Source organism: Oncorhynchus gorbuscha, linkage group LG11, assembly GCF_021184085.1.
Source record: "Oncorhynchus gorbuscha isolate QuinsamMale2020 ecotype Even-year linkage group LG11, OgorEven_v1.0, whole genome shotgun sequence".
Taxonomy (NCBI): domain Eukaryota; kingdom Metazoa; phylum Chordata; class Actinopteri; order Salmoniformes; family Salmonidae; genus Oncorhynchus; species Oncorhynchus gorbuscha.
The window spans coordinates 77550379-77568536 of record NC_060183.1 but is presented as its reverse complement, the minus strand read 5'-3'; the positions used below and the strand labels follow the sequence as shown (position 1 = coordinate 77568536).

General features: G+C 42.1%; 1 protein-coding gene across 1 annotated transcript; it reads right to left on the bottom strand.

Moving 5' to 3' along the window:
* Positions 1-9014: 9014 nt before the first annotated feature.
* Positions 9015-10304, bottom strand: LOC124047731 (GATA zinc finger domain-containing protein 14-like). The gene has a single exon (XM_046368035.1). The coding sequence runs from the start codon at positions 10302-10304 to the stop codon at positions 9015-9017; it is 1290 nt and encodes a 429-aa protein (XP_046223991.1).
* Between the last annotated feature and the right edge of the window lie 7854 nt (positions 10305-18158).

The window sequence follows — 18158 nt, the reverse complement described above, 5'->3', positions numbered from 1 at the left end:
CCATAAAGGGCTGATTGGTGGAGGGCTGCACAGATGGTTGTCCTTCTGGAAGATTCTCCCATCTACACAGAGGACCTCTGGAGCTCTGTCAGTGTCCATCGGGTTCTTGGTCACCTCCCTGACCAAGGTCCTTCTCCCCCGATTACTCAGTTTGGCTGGACAGACAATTCTAGGAAGAGTCTTGGTGGTTCCAAACTTCTTCCATTTAAGGATGATGGAGGTCACTGTTCTTCGGGACCCTCAATGATGCACACATTTTTTGGTACCCTTCCCCAGATCTGTGCCTAATTTACTGCAGGTGGACTCCAATCAAGTTGTAGAAACATCTAAAGGATGATCAATGGAAACAGGATGCACCTGAGCTCAATTTCAGGTCTCATAGCAAAGGGTTGGAATACTTATGTAATTAAGGTATTTCTGTTTTTTTATTTGTAATAAATTAGCAACATGTTCATAACTGTTTTTTCTTTGTCATTATGGTGTATTGTGTGTAGATTGATTACATATTTTTAATTATTTAACATTTTATTTAACTAGACAAGTCAGACAAGAACAATTGTAGATTGATGAGGCCATTTTTAAAAATGTAATCCATTTTAGAATAAGGCTGTAAACGTAACAATGTGGGAAAGATCACGTGGTCTGAATACTTTCCGAATGCGCTGTATTTTACGAACAGCGGACACAATTGCATTTTATCGATGGCAATTTGAATGCACAGAAATACCGTAACGAGATCCTGAGGCCCATTTTGTTTTTTGTATCTGTAATCAACAGATGCGTATCTGTATTCCCAGTCATGTGAAATCCATAGATTAGGGCCTAATGAATGTATTTAAATTGACTAACTTAGTAAAATCTTTGAAATTCTTGCATCTTGTTTTTTAAATATTTTTGTTCAGTGTAATAGTAGTATTATACTGCCTAAGATCATCATACACAATGCCAAGCGTCGGCTGGAGTGGTGTAAAGCTCAACGCCATTGGACTCTGGAGCAGTGGAAACAAGTTCTCTGGAGTGATGAATCACGCTTCACCATCTGACAGTTCAACCAGGAGAACGCTACCTGCCCCAATGCATAGCGCCAATTAGAAAGTTTTGATGGAGGAGGAATAATTGTCTTGGGCTGTTTTTCATTGGTCGGGCAACAGTTTGGGGAAGGCCCTTTCCTGTTTCGGCATGACAATGCCCCCTTGCACAATGCGAGGTCCATACAGAAATTATTTGTCAAAATGAGTTTGGCAGAACTAGACTGGCATTCACAGAGTCCTGACCTCAACCCCATTGAACACCTTCGGGAATGAATTGGAACGCCAACTGCGAGCAAGGCCTCATCGCCCAACATCAGTGCTCAACCTCACTAATACTCTTGTGGTTGAATACTGCAGGGACTTGCTTCCAATGTTCCAACATCTAGTTTAAAGCCTTCCCAAAAGAGTGGAGGCTGTTATAGCATCAAAGGGGGGACCAACTCCATATTCATTCCCATGAATTTGGAATGAGATGATCGAAGAGCAGGTGTCCACATACTTTTGTAGTGTACCTTGCTCGTAGAAATGGAGGAGGCACGTGCATTTTGGGATAGAATATGTTCTGCAATTATCCACTATTGATCTTAAATAATAAAGAGTGCCTTCCACTGGCCAACCAACATCACTCCTAAAGCAGAAGGTTATGCTGAAGCTGGGCTTATCCACTGGCCAACCAACATCACTCCTAAAGCAGAAGGTTATGTTCAAGCTGGGCTTATCCACTGACCAACCAACATCACTCCTAAAGCAGAAGGTTATGCTGAAGTTGGGCTTATCCACTGACCAACCAACATCACTCCTAAAGCAGAAGGTTATGCTGAAGCTGGGCTTATCCACTGGCCAACCAACATCACTCCTATAGCAGAAGGTTATGCTGAAGCTGGGCTTATCCACTGACCAACCAACATCACTCCTAAAGCAGAAGGTTATGCTGAAGCTGGGCTTATCCACTGGCCAACCAACATCACTCCTAAAGCAGAAGGTTATGCTGAAGCTGGGCTTATCCACTGGCCAACATCTAGGCTACCTGCTTTAGTCTCAACCATATGCCAATTTGAGAACAATTAATTAATGTACTTCCACTCACTGTGATCATCCAAAAACCTGTATTATATTAACCTGTATATTATTATATTAACCTGTATATTATTATATTAACCTGTATATTATATTATTCCCCAGGGGGGAATTGTTTCAGTTGAGCTGTTTAGTACATAAATGCCTCTTTTTTTGGTTGCTTTATTTGGAAAATTTGTGAGGAACATTGAAACTGAATGCATTTGAATTAAGTCACAAATGTCTTTGTCACGACTTACAAAGGGAGGCCACCACCTTGAGAAGTATGATACTTGCATAAGACATTTATGTCATTAACCAACCGCGTTGTTGCTCCTGTAAAAGCATTGGGTCGGCTCAGTCAAGCGGAAGCCTTGCACAGTCCACGGGGAATTGGAAAGACAGGAGTTATTCATTAAAACTTCCTTCAGGAAAGCGTGAATTTAATGAGGGATTACAACGGCAAACGTAGCTTTTAATCCTATTTATATCAGTGTAAGGCAGTGTCAAGTTACTACTACAAGTTATGAAATCGGGGGCACCAGTCCGTTATTGGAAAAAAATATGTCTTAAAAAGACTTGACTTGTGAGTTATTTTAACAATAATTACACAGATAAAACTAGAACATTAGTTTAACTTGGTCTATCTGAAGGTATAGTGAATTCTATAGCTGTTAGAAGAGCGTGGTACCAGAAACAACACACTTGTAAAAACACAACATTTATTAAACGATAAAAGCACACATTAAACGACAAAGCATTCAGGCAGTGCTTCTAGGGACACGGACAGTTTCTGAGTATTGAATAGGTAGGTAGGTAGGTAGGTAGGACTGGAGCCTGATTGGATAGTGCAGAGCTTCTGCTCGTTGAGATGCAGTGCCTTAGACCGCTGCACCAGTCGGGAGTAGTATCAAATATCAAAATGCAATTAGCTTATTTCCTAACCTGATTTGAATTAAAACCAACTTTAATGAGATGAAAGATAAGAAATCAGGTCTCTAAAACATTCACAGTAGTTATAGTTCTCCAGGGAGTGTCTTCACAGTAGTTATAGTTCTCCAGGGAGTGTCTTCACAGTAGTTATAGTTCTCCAGGGAGTGTCTTCGCAGTGGTTATAGTTCTCCAGGGAGTGTCTTCACAGTAGTTATAGTTCTCCAGGGAGTGTCTTCACAGTAGTTATAGTTCTCCAGGGAGTGTCTTCACAGTAGTGTCTTCACAGTAGTTATAGTTCTCCAGGGAGTGTCTTCACAGTAGTTATAGTTCTCCAGGGAGTGTCTTCACAGTAGTTATAGTTCTCCAGGGAGTGTCTTCACAGTAGTTATAGTTCTCCAGGGAGTGTCTTCACAGTAGTGTCTTCACAGTAGTTATAGTTCTCCAGGGAGTGTCTTCACAGTAGTTATAGTTCTCCAGGGAGTGTCTTCACAGTAGTTATAGTTCTCCAGGGAGTGTCTTCGCAGTGGTTATAGTTCTCCAGGGAGTGTCTTCACAGTAGTTATAGTTCTCCAGGGAGTGTCTTCTCAGTAGTTATAGTTCTCCAGGGAGTGTCTTCACAGTAGTTATAGTTCTCCAGGGAGTGTCTTCACAGTAGTTATAGTTCTCCAGGGAGTGTCTTCACAGTAGTGTCTTCACAGTAGTTATAGTTCTCCAGGGAGTGTCTTCACAGTAGTTATAGTTCTCCAGGGAGTGTCTTCACAGTGGTTATAGTTCTCCAGGGAGTGTCTTCACAGTAGTGTCTTCACAGTAGTTATAGTTCTCCAGGGAGTGTCTTCACAGTAGTTATAGTTCTCCAGGGAGTGTCTTCACAGTAGTTATAGTTCTCCAGGGAGTGTCTTCACAGTGGTTATAGTTCTCCAGGGAGTGTCTTCTCAGTAGTTATAGTTCTCCAGGGAGTGTCTTCACAGTAGTTATAGTTCTCCAGGGAGTGTCTTCACAGTAGTGTCTTCACAGTAGTTATAGTTCTCCAGGGAGTGTCTTCACAGTGGTTATAATTATCCAGGGAGTGTCTTCACAGTAGTTATAGTTCTCCAGGGAGTGTCTTCACAGTAGTTATAGTTCTCCAGGGAGTGTCTTCACAGTAGTTATAGTTCTCCAGGGAGTGTCTTCACAGTGGTTATAGTTCTCCAGGGAGTGTCTTCACAGTAGTGTCTTCACAGTAGTTATAGTTCTCCAGGGAGTGTCTTCACAGTGGTTATAATTATCCAGGGAGTGTCTTCACAGTAGTTATAGTTCTCCAGGGAGTGGCTCCTGAGTGGTGCAGCGGTCTAAGGCACTGCATCTCAGTGCTAGAGGCATCACTACAGACACCCTGGTTTGAATCCAGGCTGTATCACAACCGGCCATGATTGGGGGGTCCCATAGGGCGGCGCACAATTGGCCCAGCGCCATCCCGCTTTGGCCAGCGTAGGCTGTCATTGTACGTAAGAATTTGTTCTTATTAACTGACTTGCATAGGTAAATAAAAAAGTTTTGACTCTGTCTACTTGACCGAGTTTCAGATCAGGTGTGGCTGAGTTAGGTTCTGTTTGTGCAATCACAAAACCTGTTTCAATATTTACATTTTAGCCGCCGCTCTTATACAAAACAAATAAAATGAGTTTTTGAATACAACAAGTGTAGACCTTACAGTGAAATGCTTACTTACAAGCCCTTAACCAACAATGCAGTTTTAATAAAATAAAGTTAAATGAACTAAAGTTTTTTTTTAAATAACAAGGCTATATACAGTGGGTACCGGTACCAAGTTCATGTGCGAGGGTACAGGTTAGTCATACAGGGGACTTACAGGAGCAATTAGGGTTAACAACCTTGCTCAAGGGCACGTCAACAGATTTTTCACTTAGTCGGCTCAGAGATTCAAACTAGCAACCTGCCAGTTAATGGCCCAAAGCTCTTAATCGCTAGGCTACCTGCCGCCCAATGTTTGTGTATTTTCCTTGTGGATACCAAAATTGACATAGTAATAACTTAAAGTTCATGATTGCTAGCAAATATCTGAAATTCATTACACAAAGCATAGTAATTCTACTCTATCATTAATTTATAACGCTGGATATCAGAAATACTCGTTGGCACTCCTTGTGTCCTTAGGTCTCCTGAGTGGCGCAGCGGACTAAGGCACTGCATTTCAGTACTAGAGGCCTCACTTCAGACCCTGGTTCGATTCTGGGCTGTAGCACAACCAGCCGTGATCGGGAGTCCCATAGGGCGGCGCACAATTGGCCCAGTGTCGTTAGGGAAGGGGTGACTGGGGTAGGCCGTCATTGTAAAATAAGAATTTGTTTTTAACTGACTTACCTAGTTTAATAAAGGTTAAATAAAGGAAAAAGTGAATGGAAGTTTCAGGGACTTTTTACTGTAGCTGTCTGGTTCCTGGGTGTCATCCAGGACATACACTCTGCATATCTCCTTTATTATGCAAAACTGGAATAGTCTTCCATTGAAAGTAGACCATTTGCTACTTCCTTTGTTATCCAACCATGGCCATTTGGCAGCATTCTAATCTCAGTCTAATCTCCATTTGAATGAGGGGAAGAAGGGTTCTCAGCTGGGTGCCTTCCTGGATAAGGTGAAGCCATTGAAGTAGAATGGGGGGCCTTCTTCCTGGTGGAAAGGTGTCTCCTGTGATTTTGGAGATTGTTCAGCCTTCTCCATTTTAGTGTTAATTTGCAGATTGGGAGAAGGTGTCCTTCCTGGCCAGACGGCATGGACGAGAGGGGTGGTGGGAGTCGACTCCGTATTTGAGATCTAGTGTTGCGGCGTGACGTCGCTACATCAGTCAAAAGCATGTTTTCTCCAAATACCGCTCCAGCACAGTGTGAAGAGAGGTAACTTAACTGCTTGTAGTGACAGAGAGTAAACCACTAGGCAAAGACCTCAATTCAACGTCTATTCCACGTTGGTGGCAACAATGTTGATTCAACCAGTGTGTGCCCAGTGTGAAGTTATTGTGTGATGAAGAAACAAAGTATATTGTAAACTGTAAATAACTTTTTCTCCTCACAAGCAGAACCTGAGAAAGCGACCAAGCTGCACCTGCTTGTTGAGCCACTGGGGGGGGGGGGACTGATCCCCATTGGGATTCAGGGGGATTAACGGCATTTGTCCAACTATGTAGCCTCGTGCTTAGTGTCCACCCTGAGATTGGAAGGTTGTGAGTTTGATCCTTGGCTGAGATTCCTGCCATCCAGGACCTCTATATCAGGTGGTGTGAAAAAAAGGCCCGTAAAATCGTCAAAGATCCCAAGCCATAGACTATTTTCTTTGCTGCCACACGGCAAGAGGTTGCGGTGCATCAAGTCTGACCCCAACAGGCTGTTGAACAGATTCTATCCCCAAGCAATAAAATGGATAAATAGCTACACGGACGGACGGACCGAGTTTAACTTGTATCTTTATTGACCTTTTATTATTTACACTGTCTCTATGCACACTCACAGGGCCCCACACACACACACACACACACACACACTGTCACTCCAACACACACACACTCACTCCATCATCTGCTCCCTCACACATAATATGCACATACATTTATACTGACTCTACACATCCACTCACATACAAGCCACTGCTACTCTGTTTATCTTATGTCCTGTTGCCTCGTCACCTTACCCCTATACATATCTACCTCCATCACTCCAGTATCCCTGTCACCTTACCCCTATACATATCTACCTCCATCACTCCAGTATCCCTGTCACCTTACCCCTATACATATCTACCTCCATCACTCCAGTATCCCTGTCATCTTACCCCTATACATATCTACCTCCATCACTCCAGTATCCCTGTACATGTTAATATGCTACTGACCCTGTATATAGTCACCTTAACCCTATACATATCTACCTCCATCACTCCAGTATCCCTGTACATGTTAATATGCTACTGACCCTGTATATAGTCACCTTACCCCTATACATATCTACCTCCATCACTCCAGTATCCCTGTACATGTTAATATGGTACTGACCCTGTATATAGTCACCTTACACCTATACATATCTACCTCCATCACTCCAGTATCCCTGCACATGTTAATATGGTATTGTAACTGACCTTTTAAATATTACCTATATATAGTATACTTACTTACTTTATAGTATATTTCTTATTCTTATTTCTTGTGTTTTTTTTCTTTTCTAGTAATACATTGTTATTGATTATTGCATTGTTGTGATTTGAGTTTGCAATAAAGGCATTTCACTGTGCTTGTGCCCTGAGATAGACTAGCGTCCTGTTGAGGGGGTGTAGTTGTACATCAAGCTCCCTCATGCTACAGAAACCGGAGATTGGTTCCTGCCAATATGAGGCAAGGCAACTTACTGATACTTGTCTTCTCTACCTGATTCATTAGCTTTCATCATCCAGGGCTGACCTCATGTTGATCTCCCAAATGTCTACACGCTCAATGACTCTGAAAATACCAAGAATTAGGGAAGAAGAAGTAGGATATGGTTATTATAGATGCCTCTCTGCACAGAGAAAAAGAGACCCACCCCCAATGACTTGTTGGTCCATACTTTTGAAAACCAGTTTAGATATGAATGAATTTGATTGATGAATGCAGCAAGCGACCCCTATATATAAGTGCCTAAACAGGAGATGAATATGAATAGCCTCATGTACTGTCATCTGAGTAGGATCAGTTATCTATGGAATTAATCTGTATGCGTGATTTATTGAGAGATGTGATCATAACGATCCCTGATGACCTCCAGCTTGAGATAGACTCTACTCAAGCCCTCGAGGGCCAAAGTGTGTGTTGCAGTGGGAGGGGATGAATTCCACAAAATGGAGGGTGAATGTGGCTTCCACAGAATAGGGAGTAAGAATTGCTCAATTTCTCCTGTTGCAAAATGCTAATTTCTCCAGAAATGATTTGAATAAAAAAAAATGTTTCAATATTGCTGCTAAACATGGTTGGGGTTGTTGTTTTTTAAAATGAATTTTATTATTGAGGTTGTTGTTGGGGTTGTTGTTATGGTTGTTGTTATTGGGGTTGTTCTTGGGGTTGTTGGGTTGTTGTTAGGGTTGTTATTTGGGATGTTGTGTTGTTATTGGTGTTGTTGTTAGGGTTGTTATTGGGCTTGTTATTGGGGTTGTTATTGGTGTTGTTGTTAGGGTTGTTATTGGGCTTGTTATTGGGGTTGTTATTGGGGTTGTTATTGGGGTTGTTATTGAGGTTGTTATTGGAATTGTTATTGGGGTTGTTATTGGGGTTGTTATTGGGGTTGTTGTTAGGGTTGTTATTGGGGTTGTTATTGGGGTTGTTGTTAGGGTTGTTATTGGGGTTGTTATTGGGGTTGTTGGGTTGTTGTTAGGGTTGTTATTGGGGTTGTTGTTAGGGTTGTTATTGGGGTTGGTATTGGGGTTGTTGTTAGGGTTGTTATTGGGGTTGTTGGGTTGTTGTTAGGGTTGTTATTTGGGTTGTTGTTAGGATTGTTATTGGGGTTGTTGTTAGGGTTGTTATTGGGGTTGTTGTTAGGGTTGTTATTGGGGTTGTTGTTAGGGTTGTTATTTGGGTTGTTGTTAGGGTTGTTATTGGGGTTGTTGTTAGGGTTGTTATTGGGGTTGTTATTGGGGTTGTTGGGTTGTTGTTAGGGTTGTTATTTGGGTTGTTGTTAGGGTTGTTATTGGGGTTGTTATTGGGGTTGTTGGGTTGTTGTTAGGGTTGTTATTGGGGTTGTTGTTAGGGTTGTTATTGGGGTTGGTATTGGGGTTGTTGTTAGGGTTGTTATTGGGGTTGTTGGGTTGTTGTTAGGGTTGTTATTTGGGTTGTTGTTAGGATTGTTATTGGGGTTGTTGTTAGGGTTGTTATTGGGGTTGTTGTTAGGGTTGTTATTGGGGTTGTTGTTAGGGTTGTTATTTGGGTTGTTGTTAGGGTTGTTATTGGGGTTGTTGTTAGGGTTGTTATTGGGGTTGTTATTGGGGTTGTTGGGTTGTTGTTAGGGTTGTTATTTGGGTTGTTGTTAGGGTTATTATTGGGGTTGTTATTGGGGTTGTTATTGTGGTTGTTATTGGGGTTGTTGGGTTGTTGTTAGGGTTGTTATTTGGGTTGTTGTTAGGGTTGTTGTTAGGGTTGTTATTTGGGTTGTTGTTAGGGTTGTTATTGGGGTTGTTGTTATTGGGGTTGTTGTTAGGGTTGTTATTGGGGTTGTTGTTAGGGTTGTTATTGGGGTTGTTGTTAGGGTTGTTATTGGGGTTGTTGTTAGGGTTGTTATTGGGGTTGTTGTTAGGGTTGTTGTTAGGGTTGTTATTGGGGTTGTTGTTAGGGTTGTTATTGGGGTTGTTGTTAGGGTTGTTATTGGGGTTGTTGTTAGGGTTGTTGTTAGGGTTGTTATTGGGGTTGTTATTGGGGTTGTTATTAGGGTTGTTATTGGGGTTGTTATTGGGGTTGTTGTTAGGGTTGTTATTGGGGTTGTTATTTGGGTTGTTGTTAGGGTTGTTATTGGGGTTGTTGTTATTGGGGTTGTTGTTAGGGTTGTTATTGGGGTTGTTGTTAGGGTTGTTATTGGGGTTGTTGTTAGGGTTGTTATTGGGGTTGTTATTGGGGTTGTTATTGGGGTTGTTATTGGGGTTGTTATTGGGGTTGTTATTAGGGTTGTTGTTAGGGTTGTTATTGGGGTTGTTATTGGGGTTGTTATTAGGGTTGTTATTGGGGTTGTTATTGGGGTTGTTGTTAGGGTTGTTATTGGGGTTGTTATTGGGGTTGTTGTTAGGGTTGTTATTGGGGTTGTTGTTAGGGTTGTTGTTAGGGTTGTTATTGGGGTTGTTGTTAGGGTTGTTATTGGGGTTGTTGTTGGAGTTTTTGTTATGGTTGTTATTGGGGTTGTTGTTAGGGTTGTTATTGGGGTTGTTTTTAGGGTTGTTGTTAGGGTTGTTATTGGGGTTGTTGTTAGGGTTGTTATTGGGGTTGTTGTTAGGGTTGTTATTGGGGTTGTTATTGGGGTTGTTGTTAGGGTTGTTATTGGGGTTGTTGTTAGGGTTGTTATTGGGGTTGTTGTTAGGGTTGTTGTTAGGGTTGTTATTGGGGTTGTTATTAGGGTTGTTATTGGGGATGTTATTAGGGTTGTTATTGGGGTTGTTATTGGGGTTGTTGTTAGGGTTGTTATTGGGGTTGTTGTTAGGGATGTTATTGGGGTTGTTGTTAGGGTTGTTGTTATGGTTGTTATTGGGGTTGTTGTTAGGGTTGTTATTGGTTGTTGTTGGCATTGTATTTGGTGTTGTTGTTGGGGTTGTTAGGGTTGTTGTTGGGGTTGTTAGGTTTGTTATTGGGGCCGTTGTTAGGGTTGTTGTTGGGGTTGTTATTGGGGTTGGCGTTGTTGTTATTGGGGTTGTTGTTGGCTTGGTTGTTGGTGGGGTAGTAGTTATTGGAGTTGTTGTTGGGGTTGTTGTTATTGGGGTTGTTATTGGTGTTGGTGTTGTTGTTAGGGTTGCCAGTGAACAACATGTGTAAGTAATAGTAAAAATCCCCGGCTGTAGTGAATGTGTTTATCTTTCAAAGTACAGTTACAACCCCTTGTCAGGCAGAACAAAGAAGGTGACAAACATGTTTATATGTCCTTGAGTAAGGCACTTAACCCTAATGTGCTCCAGGGGCACAGTACTACTCTGACTGACCCCTATAAAACAACACACTTCACCTATCCGATGTATGTGACAATACATCTTAATTGATTTATTTTTCACTTTGATATTTAATTAATTCCTGACTGCCCTTATCATTACCTGCATTTCTCCTCACTCCATCAAACTCCCCCTCTCACACCTCCTCTTGGCAGTCCTCTGGACTTTGCTCTGTGCAGCTATAGGGACTGAGAGATAGAGAAAGAGAGAGTCTGACAAGGCAGGAGATTAGATAGGGACTGTGTGTGTGTGTCTGTGTGTGTGAAATTGTGCACAAGTGTGTGTGTCTGACCGACTGTGCCTGTGTGTGGGTCTAGTCCAGCAGAAAGAGAGGGAGGTGGGGGAGAACAGGGGATGTGCCAGGCACCTTGAGCAGCTCCTAGGCTCCTGATTGGTGCCTGGGCTGTCCTCTGAGTTGCCTTTAAAAAGCCCAGCCCAGATGTCCTGGCCCTGGATCCAGTAACAGTGAAGGAGAGGAGACACAGGTCAATGAGTGAAGAGAGAGTATGAAGACTGAAGCTGGGCATATTGAAGACAACTTTACTCCTCTTACCTTCTTGCTAAGTGTGCTTTGTGGAAACGTGCTCTGTTGAAATGTGCTCTGTTGCCTAGCTGAACATTTCTCTTCTCAGGACAAAATGAGTGTCCGGTTGATAACTAGCTGGGTGCTGTCTCACTAAAGACAGTTTGACTGAACACAGACAGACAGTAGACTTCCTTACATAGTCTATCTGTAGACTACCTGAGAGACAGACAGTAGACTTCATTACATAGTCTATCTGTAGACTACCCGAGAGACAGACAGTAGACTTCATGACATAGTTTAACTGTCGACTGAATACCTGACAGACCATTTTCAGAGAACTGCCACAGTGCTCGTTTGACACAGGAGATCCTAACAATACCTTGACCAGATGATTCTCAAGATCTTCCTCACCCTCCTCTTCCTCCATGGTTTGGTGCTAAATGCATCCTCCTCTTCCTCATCCTCCGAAGAGGAGGATGGCGGGAGCAGTGAGAAGGACAGCGGGGAGCATCATCCTAAAGGTGAGTGTTGTGGCTGCTACTGACCCAGCAAGGTGGTGTTATTTCAACTGGTCAGGTGGGATGTTTTACGTTGTTTAGTGGTGGTGTTATTTCAACTGGTCAGGTGGGATGTTTTACGTTGTTTAGTGGTGGTGTTATTTCAACTGGTCAGGTGGGATGTTTTATGTTTAGTGGTGGTGTTATTTCAACTGGTCAGGTGGGATGTTTTATGTTTAGTGGTGGTGTTATTTCAACTGGTCAGGTGGGATGTTTTGTGTTGTTTAGTGGTGGTGTTATTTCAACTGGTCAGGTAGGATGTTTTGTGTTGTTTAGTGGTGGTGTTATTTCAACTGGTCAGGTAGGATGTTTTGTGTTGTTTAGTGGTGGTGTTATTTCAACTGGTCAGGTGGGATGTTTTGTGTTGTTTAGTGGTGGTGTTATTTCAACTGGTCAGGTGGGATGTTTTGTGTTGTTTAGTGGTGGTGTTATTTCAACTGGTCAGGTGGGATGTTTTATGTTTAGTGGTGGTGTTATTTCAACTGGTCAGGTGGGATGTTTTATGTTTAGTGGTGGTGTTATTTCAACTGGTCAGGTGGGATGTTTTGTGTTGTTTAGTGGTGGTGTTATTTCAACTGGTCAGGTGGGATGTTTTATGTTTAGTGGTGGTGTTATTTCAACTGGTCAGGTGGGATGTTTTGTGTTGTTTAGTGGTGGTGTTATTTCAACTGGTCAGGTGGGATGTTTTATGTTTAGTGGTGGTGTTATTTCAACTGGTCAGGTGGGATGTTTTATGTTTAGTGGTGGTGTTATTTCAACTGGTCAGGTGGGATGTTTTATGTTTAGTGGTGGTGTTATTTCAACTGGTCAGGTGGGATGTTTTATGTTTAGTGGTGGTGTTATTTCAACTTGTCAGGTGGGATGTTTTATGTTGTTTAGTGTGATTTGTGTAGTAGTGTGATTTGTATGGTGCTTCAGAAGACGTTGGCGAAACGTTGAATGGACAGTGGACCTGGTTTCAGTTCAGAAGACGTTGGCTAAACATTGAATGGACAGTGGACCTGGTTTCAGTTCAGAAGACGTTGGCTAAACGTTGAATGGACAGTGGACCTGGTTTCAGTTCAGAAGACGTTGGCTAAACGTTGAATGGACAGTGGACCTGGTTTCAGTTCAGAAGACGTTGGCTAAACGTTGAATGGACAGTGGACCTGGTTTTTGGTATTACATCATTGCTTCATTTCGAGATTCATTCATGATTCACTTTTTATTTGGATACTTGGTTAAATATAAAAATGTTTTTTTTACAATAATGCTTTTTTTTATTGTAACATCTCAATAAAGACTGTTACTCAAGTTTGTATTCAAAAGCTAGTCTTTCCAGCAATAATTTTCACCTTTTATGCAAGTTTTATCAAAATTGTTTTGATTAAAGTTCATTAAAAAAATATTTAAACCCAAAACATGTGTTTTAAAGCCTGTAAGAGTGATTAGGCAAAGCTGCGGATGTGTGTGGGTAAGCGTTCTAACACGAGGAAAATAGAGCCAGTGTTTTTCACCACTGTCATAATCACTCCTCCAGATCACCTCAGGCTTATTTACCAGTGCAGATAAGTCACCTAATTGTGTCAGACGCAATTACCACCTAGATAAACGAGTCCTTCCTTTAGACTTTGGACAATGGACGAGACATACAGGGGCAGGGAAAGGAGTATTGATTCTGTTATAACCTAAAGTATTATCTCAAATTTCAACAAATAGTTTGAGGATATTGTTTATTGCAGAGTATTATATTCCAACAAGTGATGACTTAGTGCTTCCTAGTTGAATGTATTTGATTTCAACAGGAGGAGGCCTACACCTGAGATTAGAACACTAGGCAATATTCAGTATTTAACCAGTCTATTGTACCATTTGTTTGTTTAAGCTGGTTAGAGATGTTCCATCATGAAAAGGCATACACGAGTAATCAAAGTAAGGATTTCAAGATTCAAAATCATATTTTACGTCCATTTCTTTTCATGACATGTAAAACCTTCAATTGTTGCTCTTTATGAATATTCCAATGGCAGCCTAATTTCCTAATTTAATATTGTCACTGTAAAACCAATTTCCGTCAGGTTGGACTCTACTGACAGCTTACAATTAAGTGCTCGGTCCCAAAGAAAATACCTCAGATCTGAACACAAGCCTCACAGGAATTCATTCAAAAAAATAAAAAAGTTGGAATTTTCCTCAGCCAGTCTGTGGTATTTCGGGGGGAGGGGAGGGGGGGTACAGGCAAAGTCACTGGGATACGTGCTGTATTGGGAGTACTGACAACTAAACCAATGATGTTTCATCGTGGCTGACTCAGTCTGTCTTTGACAGGAAGTTACAAAGTGGAGACAGCAATATGGATAGAATATGTCAAAAAGATAGCTGTCACTAAAGGACATGCTGTGTTTGGCTAAGTAGACAGCCAATATGAATAGAATATGTCAAAAAGATAGCTGTCCCTAAAGGACATGCTGTGTTTGGCTAAGTAGACAGCCAATATGAATAGAATATGTCAAAAAGATAGCTGTCCCTAAAGGACATGCTGTGTTTGGCTAAGTAGACAGTCAATATGAATAGAATATGTCAAAAAGATAGCTGTCCCTAAAGGACATGCTGTGTTTGGCTAAGTAGACAGCCAATATGAATAGAATATGTCAAAAAGATAGCTGTCCCTAAAGGACATGCTGTGTTTGGCTAAGTAGACAGCCAATATGAATAGAATATGTCAAAAAAGAAGAAAGAAAAAAAGTTAAATTCTTTTGTCCAAATAATCAGACCTTTGAAAATACTTGAAGATTTTCATTTAGTTTCAAAAACAAGGAATCCTTTAGCTCTTTTAAAACAAGATTTTTGGCATCGATGGAAGTTGCCCAACAAACTTATTAATTAGGGTTTCAGTGTTTACAAATACCGAAACAGTGAGTTTACTAATCCATATTAAGCACTTGTGAGAACAAACACATTTTGTGTTTATTTTCACACAGAGACATGCTTCCATGATAGTTGTTTGAAACTAAATTTGGCCTCGGCGGTATTTTGAACTGTCTAAATAAAGGTTCAACATTTAGTTTAACACATCCTTGTTGAGGAATAGGAAGGGCTTTCATTTCTAACTCTTATCTTTCTTTTGATACAATAATCGGATGCAGTGGGATTTGGTAAAGTAGTTTATAGAAAATAATTCACACCCAATTAAATTGTAACCATTGTAACCTAACTGTAATTAATGTTCATCCACCTTATGGGCAATATAAAAGTGGAATTACAGCTACCCAAAAATAAAAGCACATTTGTGCTTCTTTAGCATCTTTTGGTGTAATAATGCAATTATTTCGAATGAGGTGGACTAATATAGTAACATTTATTTGAAATGATTAAAAAATACTGACATCAGGTTTTCCCTTCTACTGACTTACTGTGGAAGAAGTGAGGTACTAAATGCCAGACTGCACATTCTGATTCACAGCACATTCTGCCTTGAGACTTGACTGTACGTTTTTAAAGGCACGTAGAGTCCATTTGCCCTGGCAAAAGGTGCAGTGATTCAGAATGTGCAGTCTGGCATTTCATCAGCCAGGCCTTCCACGTGTCAGACTCAATAGCAGTAATACACTACTGTCTTCTGTGTGGCTGCCTGCCGCAGAGACACAACCACAAACCAATAGTATGGTGGCTCTTTTTAAACCGTAGAATGAAAAAAAAGAGGCATCACCAATGTTGGGGTAAAATATTGAATTTGAGGATTTACTGACCAAGTGTTAAACTTGAGGTTCTGCTTGTGGCTTTTCTCAGTGGTACAATAAGTATATCCATACATCAAACAGACAGGTTAATCAACTGAACGTTCCCTCCAAAGTTGTTGGCGAGGTTGTTATAGTAAACTAAAACTAGGGGGGAAAATGTGTAAACTGAAATAAAAATTTTAAAAATGGTAACCTTTTGAGAAAATTAAACCTAACTGAAAGTCAACTCAGTCTGGCTGTGTGCAGTGGGTGACTCAACTCAGTCTGGCTGTGTGCAGTGGGTGACATCTCACCAGTTTCTAAATGAAGTCTGAAGACGTCACTCACAGAACTACCGGTTTCAAAATGAAGGGTCACCTCCCTTCCTAAAGTATGTCTCAGACAGACACAGTGAGGTTTTCACAGTCAAGTCTCACTGCCAGTTGTTCAATGCATCAAACTTCTCACTAAGATTCCTCAGTCCAGTCCTATGGTCCATTCTTAAAGGGGGATAACTGTATTCCAAATTGGATCACTGATTTAGTGATGTCAACATTCTGATGATATCATCATCAGGCATGTCTTTAGGTGATGACATGCTCACAATGGTGAAACTGACGGAGGAGCTATTAGTAAAACCTGGAACAATCAAGAAGAAAACAAAACAGGAAAAAAACTTAAATCCACTGTAGTAACGAGGACAGACTGGACTCCGACCATTGACTGCAGGTTGCTTCGGAAGGCACCGACCGTAGCAGACTAAGACACCTGCTCCACGCAGCATCTGAAGGAGACAAAACACGACAGGGCGAGACAAGGACACAGCACAGCGAACATCATACAAGGATCCGACAAGGACAGAAGCGGAAAACAAGGGGAGAAATAGGGCTCTAATCAGAGGCAAAATAGGGGACAGGTGTGAAAAGAGCAAATGAGTGAGTTAGGAGAATGAGGAACAGCTGGGGGAGCAGGAACGAACGATAGAGAGAAGAGAGAGGGAGGGGAGAGAGAGGGATAGAAAAAGGGAACAAACCTAATAAGACCAGCAGGGGGAAACGAACAGAAGGAAAGCACAAGGACAAGACAATATATGACAAAACATGACAGTACCCCCCACTCACCGAGCGCCTCCTGGCGCACTGAGGAGGAATCCTGGCGGCAACGGAGGAAATCATCAATCAGCGAACGGTCCAGCACGTCCCGAGATGGAACCCAACTCCTCTCCTCAGGACCGTAACCCTCACAATCCACTAAGTACTGATGACCACGTCCCCGAGAACGCATGTCCATGATCTTTCAGTACTTTGTAAATGGGTGCGCCCTCGACAAGGACGGGGGAGACGAACGGGGGCGCGAGAAGAAAGGGCTTGACACAGGGAGACATGGAAGACAGGGTGGACGCGACGAAGATGTCGCGGAAGAAGCAGTCGCACAGCGACAGGATTGACGACCTGGGAGACACGGAACGGACCAATGAACCGCGGGAGTCAACTTTGCGAGAAGCTGTCGAAGGGGAAGGTTACGAGTGGAAGCCACACTCTCTGGCCGCGACAATACCTAGGACTCTAATCCTACGTTTATTGATGCTCTCACAGTCTGCGCCCTGTAACGCAAAGTGCAGACCTCACCCTCCTCCAAGTGCGCTCACAACGTTGGACAAATGATTTATGAATCACTTTTGACCAATAGGCTGGGATTTTGAGAACAGGAGTGGAGATGGTACCCTATGACTGATTTTGAGGAACGAAAATAAACAGAAACAAGACCACAGCCAGCTTAGTTTATTCACTACCAGGAGTTGAGCCTGCCCATGATCAGGTTTTTGGCACAGGGGTTATAGATTATGCAATCAATTCGTCTTGATTGGTCTTTCGTTTGACCGTGATCAGATGAAAACCGAAGAGAGACTGACTTGCAAGCACCAATCAGAAACTTATCAGAATTTCTCCAAAATCAGACGGAAATTGGACCCTCTTCGTCCTAAACCATTAACGGAGTGTCATAACCAGAACTGATTATCTCTCGGCCTGATGATTTTTGAGCGCTCTCAGCTGAGAAGAGGCTTTGAAGCAGGAACAGGTGCCGTCGCTGGAGAACCTATCGACAACCAGAAGAATCACAGCCTTCTCCTGCACTACTTGAAGGCAGACCAATGGTAAGTCTATACATGGAGACCATGGCTCTATGGAGCATGTGGGCATGGCTCGACACCACCTGCAATAGGAGAGCCTGACTTAGTTCTATGCAGTCCCAATGGAAGTGGCTACTTATAAACGGCGCTGTAGAGCCACGCTCCTGGAGTAGGTCACGGTGCACCGCTGGCTTAATAGATGAAGCAGTGAGCACCTGACCCGCCTGGCGTGGCTTGTGCTAATCTGGTAGAGGCAGAGCCTAATTGAAGAAATTGAGCTTAAGACTTAGGATAGAAAAACAGAACCACAAAGAACAGTTACCATCAAGATGCACATGGACATGTGGAGGAGTGCCTTGCTTAACTCTGTCTCTAATTCTGTAGACAGGTCAACCTGCACAAACACTTATCAGGGGTGCTACATCCCTCGACTGCAACAACAAACCTAAAGAGACGTAGATACAATGCCTTGGTGTTCTTGGACATCCAATAAGACAAGAAAACCCATGAACTCAAACGAGCGAAAAA